Consider the following 7661-nt stretch of genomic DNA (forward strand, 5'->3'; position numbering starts at 1 on the left):
TGTCTGTGAATGTTATCACAACATTTTACTCTGCGTCAACGAAATTTTGTTACTGTTTGGCTGTCTCTTTCACAATAGATTTGTTCAGCCCTGACACTGTTTTATTCACAATAGAATTGGTTACTTTTTCACCTTGTTACTGCTTGGCTGTCTCTTTCGCAATAGATTTGTTCAGCCTCGTCAATGTTTTATCCACGATAGAATTGGTTACTTTTTCACCTTGTTACTGTTTGGCTGTCTCTTTCGCAATAGATTTGTTCAGCCCTGACACTGTTTTATTCACGATAGAATTGGCTACTTTTTCACCTTGGCGTTATATTTTATGTAATGTTGAATTAGATTCGGCTTTCTCACATTTCACCTACTCAAAAAACATTTATACGTACAGTCAAACCTCGTTGTAGAGCACCCTGTTGATGCGCCAGCCCCGCTTACCGTCAGGTTTTGTCAAGGTAGGAAAAGGAGCGCCTGTATAAACACAGTATGTGAAGGGTGCTGACAAAATGAGTTACTTCTCGGATTCATCAAGCCAGATGGAAATAAGATACATCTCGCTTGTAGGTGAAGTTTTTACAGTTTATAAGTATGAAATACTAATAGACAGGGTATACGTAAAGAATATGGCATCCATAGAAAATCTATCAACTTGACACCAATGTCGATTTCTGGCCAATATTCTCAATTACAATTTGAGGATTGCGAGAAGTAATTCATTTGTCAGCACGTCTCACATATGCCATCACACCGTTATCCACCAACTGTCAGAGTTGTATAGTCCTTGTAAATTTGCCCTGCCATACCATACCACCAGCGAACAGACCCGGCAGAGGTACCCACTGCGCGCGGCGTACAACTCCCTCTGGTTGCCTACTTGATCATCTATCTCCCACAAAATATAGAACGAGAGAGGGAAGACTCTCAGCACTGAATACATGTGGGTGCTTTGAAAGTCGAAGCAGACTTTGTGCTGTTGAAGCTAGAAAGGTGAGTAGAGTAAGCCCGATTCCCTGTAAAGACTTCTCTGTAGACACCCACCCCTTGGCGCTCATATGACCTTATGCAGTTGCGAGCGCCGTAATACCTCTACTAAATATATAATATGAATACATGTGCATGGACAAATCACCAATAAAAAGACACTTTTCAAGCACAGAGCACACTGTAGCTTCATTTTCCTTGACATTGGTCAGTCCGGGCTGTACAACAGAGGAACACCGTTGTTGGACCGCCAGCCCCGTTGTTTTGCCAACTTCATGCTCATCCTGATTGATGTACAGAAAAGTTGGAAGACATGGAATAACATCAAGAGGCTAGCCCAGGATAGAGAAAGGTGGAAGGTGTTTGTCCGTGGCCTCAACCCTGGTGCTGGGTGAGAAAGATGGTGATGATGATGATGATGATGATGATGATGATGATGATGATGATGATGATGCTCGTCTCAGAGGTGGCAGTATAATAACGAGGTTTGACTGTGTATGAGAATGTGAAAAGTTGAGCATCAGACAAATTTTGTGATACTGTTTAATTTGCTTGTTATTGTTGAAAAGAAGTTCTTTATTTGTTGTACCTAATTTGCATAACGAATGCTTTGATCATTTCTATATATAGAATTATTGTTGAACATCAAAGATTTTTTTTGTGATACTCTTTTAATATTGCTTTATTATTTTGTTTAAAAGAGCTTCCTGTTTTTTATATCCAACCCATCATATTGCCAGAATACTTTGATCTCATCAAAGGAATTAATTAGCCCTGATACTTTGTATATTTTCTGTTCGCGTGTCTGTAATTGAAATTGGTCGCTTTTAAGGACAAGCCGGCTAACCCAGATTTCGTGGGTTTCCAGAAATCTTCAATTGCACATTAAAGTTGGCATTGCCCTACCTACAGGAGAAGTTTGGTTTCATTGGTGTGTATATTTGTTTGGTTACAGAGAAAATTCTCATGGTCTTTTACACAAACTGAACAAGGGGCAAGCACTTTTCCTTCGATTTTGTCAAAACAGCATTTTTCGGGATAGCCCCCTTGTGCTTAAAAGCGACCAATTGTTTTTTAACAGTTGACAGATAACTCACGTTTTTGTTACTCGGAAGCTGTTGACTGAAAAGTAAAAATTCGGCAGTTTTAAAGCTTTTATTTTCAATATTTTTTGATAGATATACAAACGTTTTAAGTCGCATGTATTCTAATTTAATCCAAATTCTTGAATGTTGATTCTTTTGCCACTGCATACTGAATTGTGATGATCAGAAATACACGCCCCCCCCCCCCCAGGGCAGTGCTACTGACTGAAGTTGTTTTTAGGTCTTTCCCAAAGGGAGATAGGGAGATATTAACATGTTCTTATGCACAGTAGAATTGTAAACGGGCTGATTTATCTATGTCATGCTCATACTGTGCCGGAACAACATAGGGGGAACTGCTGCTTTTTTCCCCCTCATCTTTACAATCGCCATTTTTTTCTCTACTTCTTTTGTATGCTTGTCACTCTCTTGTGAACTGCTATTTCGGGGATGCCTTGATAGTCGAAGTAGACTGTGCTGTTGGGGCTAGAGAAGTGAGCAGAGTAAAGGTCCAAACGCGCACTTGCGTGCACAAATTGCACACGCCTACTGAGCAAACTTCGATTTGGATTTTGCAAGGGTCAGTGTGAATAAAATTATCTCCCTTGAATACGGAAAGACATAATTTGTCAATTCTTTTCAATTTCAAGTCTTGGCAGAAAATGAATTAAAAAGATGGCATGTACCAAAGTTCTCTTGGCTGAATTGAATTGTACTTTTAAGGTGGGTGTGACAACGTTTGCAACACGGTAGCTTCTGTTTCTTTTAAATATGATTTAAAGTAATCCTACCATATGAATACCGTACAGGTGTTCCGTTTACTGCCTTTTTAAATTTAATGGCAGGTAAGAGACAACGGCTACAGTTTCTTTTTTCTTTTTATTTCCTTTAAATTTCAATTTTTTTTCCTTCTGTTTGTTGTTTTTACCCTAGCTTTGCAATACAGTTTGTAATTTGTATCTCTTCTGTGTTGGTGTTCATTGTCTGATCTGGGGTGGTTCTTTGTTACATAAGGTTGGAAGTGTGTGTGTGTGTGTGTGTGTGTGTGTGTGTGTGAGAGAGAGAGAGAGAGAGAGAGTGTGAGAGAGTGTGTGTGAGTGTGTGTGTGTATGTGTGTATTCAAGAAACAGTTGTTCAGATTATTATTATTTTGTTATTTTAACGTGAACAATGCCTTGCTCTCCGCTGTATGCAAACGGTCTCCGGTATGGGATAAAAGAGATACAGTTTATGTAGTAGTAGTAGTAGTATAAGGTTTTACGGCGCTCGCAACTGCTAAGGTCATATGAGCGCGCATACAGTTTATGCAAATCGAATAATCACAGGCAAGCTGTGGAAAGAAATTTCCATTGAGGTTTTAAAGCATGAAAGTAAGTAGCATTTGGCGCGCCACTTCTTTTTTTTCTTTTTCTTCAGCACCACCTCAGTACCAGTTTCTGCTTTCTGGCTGGTAAGCGCTACGTCGTGTGTTGCAGCAGACCTCACGGGTTCGCTATCCTCGCCTTCAAGACCTGGCATCGTGCGGCTGTGAACGACACAGGTGCAATATACTCATTTTACTGTCCGTCGTTTTATGCAAGAATAATTCTGAAATTATCCAAACTGAGCCCAAAAACGTGAAATTATGCGCAACTTTGCACACGGGACCTCCGTGATTTTTCGACCTTGCCCGAGAAGGCTAGGTGACTAGGTGTAGATATTTCCTACCAGAAGATCAGGGGTGTGGCTGAAAGACAGCAGTATAAAGGAGCCAAGGAGTATATGGAGCCAAGGAGTATATAATAGCAGTAGAAAGAGTCAGAAGCCCAGAAGAGGGGACAGGGAGGTGAGGGGGTGGAGGAAGAAAGTGATGACTAAGGCAGAAGACAGAATATTGCAAAAGAGAAGGTGGAAGGAAACCGTTAGAATTTTTTTCCCGTCCCTACCCCGATTCGAACCCGGGACCTTTGAAGATGTGGAGCATCTCTCAGCCTCCGTTGCCCCCGATATGCAGTGTTTTGAGGTCGATCTAAACGATCTAAATTGTGTCGAGGGGGTATATAAAGAAGAAAACCACCTGCAGTCCTGCGGGGAGAGAATCATGGGGAAGCCATTTGTGAGAATATAAAAAAGTTTGATGGTTCATCGACTTCTTTTTCTGCCACATCAGACTATGTGGATACACAGAAGAGTAAAAATACAAGAACGATAGGTTTGATTGGAAGGGATCCAATCACAACAGAGCACCCGCCAACTATCATCTACGGCACACTTGTTTCTACTTACAATCCAAAAGTCCAAAAGTAGAAAACCACAAAGCTTGATCGTTAGGCCGGCCTCATAGAACGAGTAGTGAAACGCGTAATGTGAAATGTGAAATGTGAAACGTGAAACATGAAACTAGAAACATCAGGCAATCACATCGGACCGGCATTTGTGAAATACGAAATGAGAAAAATCAATTCACAAGTAGGCAGCTCAGTTGTCTGACGTTTCTAGTTTCACGTTTCTTGTTTCACTACACGTCCTTTGTGAGGCCGGCCCAAGGAGACGGGGGTCAACGAACAGTACAGAAATACAAACACCATACAAGGATTGGTTTCTGATTCATTTTTAATGTAACAAAACATGTCCAGTTGAATATATAACGGGAGTGAAATATATTGCAGCTTTAAATCAAGATAAAGCTTAAACGGAATAATAGCTGACGCTGAAGTCGGCTCTGCATCCATCGCTGACCCACATGGTATTGGCCAAAAAGCCGTAAGTGCTTCCCAGAGTGCAGGGGGCGGCGGACTGTTGGTTGGCCACTCGCATGGAGTAGATGCAGGAGGAGGAGGGGAGAATCTTGGTGGCGTACTTGTAGTTCCAGCTGCTCACGTTTACTGTAGTGGTGCTGGAGGCGCCTGGGGACAAGGGGAGATGGATGTACATAATTTGTATTCATTATGGTTGAAAGAGCAGGTGTTTTACGGCACTATCAACTCAATTTTAGTCATCAGTTATGGTTCGAAATGACAATTTTGAGAAATATGCGACACGACACAGAAGAATCGGGCACTCTTTTAATTACATTTTTGGGCATATGGAGTTATTGGTATCATCTTAAAGCCTTTTCACTTGCCTTACTTTGGATTTAAAAAAATCAAAACCCTTCCAACTTGAAAAGAAGTCGAGATATTTGCATTTGAAGGAGATGGGGGTCGCCTGGTTTCAGGTGCAAAATAAGCAAGAAAATGACCAACGACACATTCATTTCTTGCAGGTTGTCCAACAATCGTGAACAATTTTGCTTAATCTGTCCCCACAGTTTTATGAAAAAAAAAATAATTCTGAAATTATGCGCAAACAGCCCAAAATGGGAAAGTATGCGATTCTGTTAATTTTAACATAGAGCGATAAAAGAATATAAATAAGAAATTATGCAAAAAATGATCAAATATTGCTAAATTGTGCAGGGTGCATAAAACCTCGGGGACATCTTCACGTCCCACGCCTACCTTGGACATAACAGATGTTGAAGTCAGCGCGGCAACCATTATCCACCCACACTGTAGAGTTCTCATTGTAGAAGCCGAAGGATTTATCCAGGTCGCAACTGGCCGCGGACTGGCGATCTTCCACGGTCATGTTGATGAACAATGCAGCCCCCGTCACCATCTTCTCGGCGTACTTGTAGTTCCAACTTTCCACTCTGAGGAGTTGGCACTCAGTGGGCCTCACTGGGGAAGCAAAAAGGGAAAAGCAACGTAAACTATTTTATGAAAAAGTCAGACAATCTAATTGCTCAACTAGGAAGCTTTAGGAAACGTCATTCATTTTGCTGATTGAGTGAGTATGTGTTTTACGACCCTGTCAACTCCCTTTTGGTCTTGTAAGTACCAGCACGTTTTACTGCAACAAATCTATCGTCATGTGGTCAGGTTTTAGTTTTACTGCGCTCGCAACTGCATACGGTTATATGTTAAAAAAGGACGTACAGACATTTATAAAAATCTTGTAGATACAGTAAAGGCTCCTTTACATTGGTATTCATTACAATATTAATTTCAGTGTATGTAATATATACACCGACAACCCCAACTATACATTCTATTTTATGAAAAAGTCAGACAATCTAATTATTTCTCAACTAGGTAGCTTTAGGAAACAGAACAACCTTTGAAGGAACAAAACTTGTCACTGCCTTTCATTTTGCTTCTCGTTACGAATCCGTCTTTTACCTTGATGTGAGTGAAGGGCGGTTGGCGGGCGTTTTGGTGTGGTTTGCTCCCTTCCCATCAAAATATATCGTATTTCTCCGTTTTGTTAGTTACTCCAACAGTCCAATCTTCGGCACAAATGACTGATGCAGGTGCCGCAAAGCTCATTAAAACTTACCTGGGTTTTGGTTGATTGATTAGGTCTTTTACGACACTATGGACTCAATTTTGGTCACCCATTAAACTATCGTATTTCTCCGTTTTGTTAGTTACTCTAACAATTCAATCTCCGGCACTAATAACTGTTGCAAGTGCCGTAAAACTCACTAAAACGTACCTGGGAGATGGCAAAAGCAAAATTTGAAGTCAGCCCGACAGCCCTGATCCACCCACAGTGTGGCCTTCTGGTAGCCGAAGGATTCGCCCAGGGTACAGGCAGCCTCGGACTGCCGATCTACCACCGTCATGTTGACCACATAGGAGACACCTTGTACAACCTTCTCGGCGTACTTGTAGTTCCAACTCTCCACCCGGATTGTATCGCACTCATCTGGGCCTGCAGGAGAGTTGGAAACGAAGCAAACGATTGAATAATTTGTTAAAAAAGGAAACAGGCAAGAATTTTAAAGAACATGATAACCGGGACATATTCAGTTCAGAATGTGTCACTGAGGGGGGGGGGAGGGGGAGGGGAGAGAACAGCTGTGTGAAGAACAATGAAAGGTCCTGCTAAGTTCCAAGTATTAAGACTCCGCGTTTAGATAACTGTCTTAGTGCCACTGCAGAAGTCGGTAAAGTATAAAAAATAGCACTTGACCGATTGTCTTTTTCGGGAAAGTTGGCGTGCCTCCAACCACCTTGTTCTGAACAGCTTTGACAAGATGGTTGGAAAAAAAATCAACATTAATGATTATATATATTTATATAACTTAAAAAAATATATATATAGTCGCTTTTAAGCACAAGGAGACTAGATCTAGATCCCGAAAAATGCTATTTAGAAAGTCGAAGGTAAAGTTTGACCCTTGTTCAGTTTCTTTAAAAGATAAAGAGAGTTTTCCCTATAACCAAACAAATATACACACCAATGAAATCACACTTCTATGTAGGTAGAGCAAAGCCCACTTTACGTCAAGATTTCTGGAAACCCCCGAAATCTGGGTTAGCTCGCTTGTCCTTAAAAAACGACCATAATATTATTTAAGTTCTAGTTTTCCAAAAACTACTCACATGCTTGTGTGGCAGCCAGGACGGAGAGGAGGGCGAGAATGACAGCGGCGGTGTTCATCTTGTCTGGTCTTGTAGGGAGTTGTTGCGGCGTCAATGATGTGCTAGATCTAGATCTATTGTAGCAAACTGAAACGGCTCACGGTTTATATTCGAAAAGTGGTCCTACGGTGTCGACACAATTTTTTTT

General features: G+C 41.1%; 1 protein-coding gene across 1 annotated transcript; it reads right to left on the minus strand.

Annotated features, from left to right (window-relative positions):
- Window positions 1-4637: 4637 nt before the first annotated feature.
- Window positions 4638-7661, minus strand: LOC101848889 (lectin ADEL; the record flags this gene model as incomplete). Its single annotated transcript, XM_005099751.3, is given in 4 exon segments — window positions 4638-4948; window positions 5543-5764; window positions 6582-6800; window positions 7475-7661. Coding segments are annotated over 4 exon segments (717 nt in total). The 3' UTR covers window positions 4638-4730.

The sequence above is a fragment of the Aplysia californica genome, unplaced genomic scaffold, assembly GCF_000002075.1.
Source record: "Aplysia californica isolate F4 #8 unplaced genomic scaffold, AplCal3.0 scaffold00224, whole genome shotgun sequence".
NCBI classification, from domain to species: Eukaryota; Metazoa; Mollusca; class Gastropoda; order Aplysiida; family Aplysiidae; genus Aplysia; species Aplysia californica.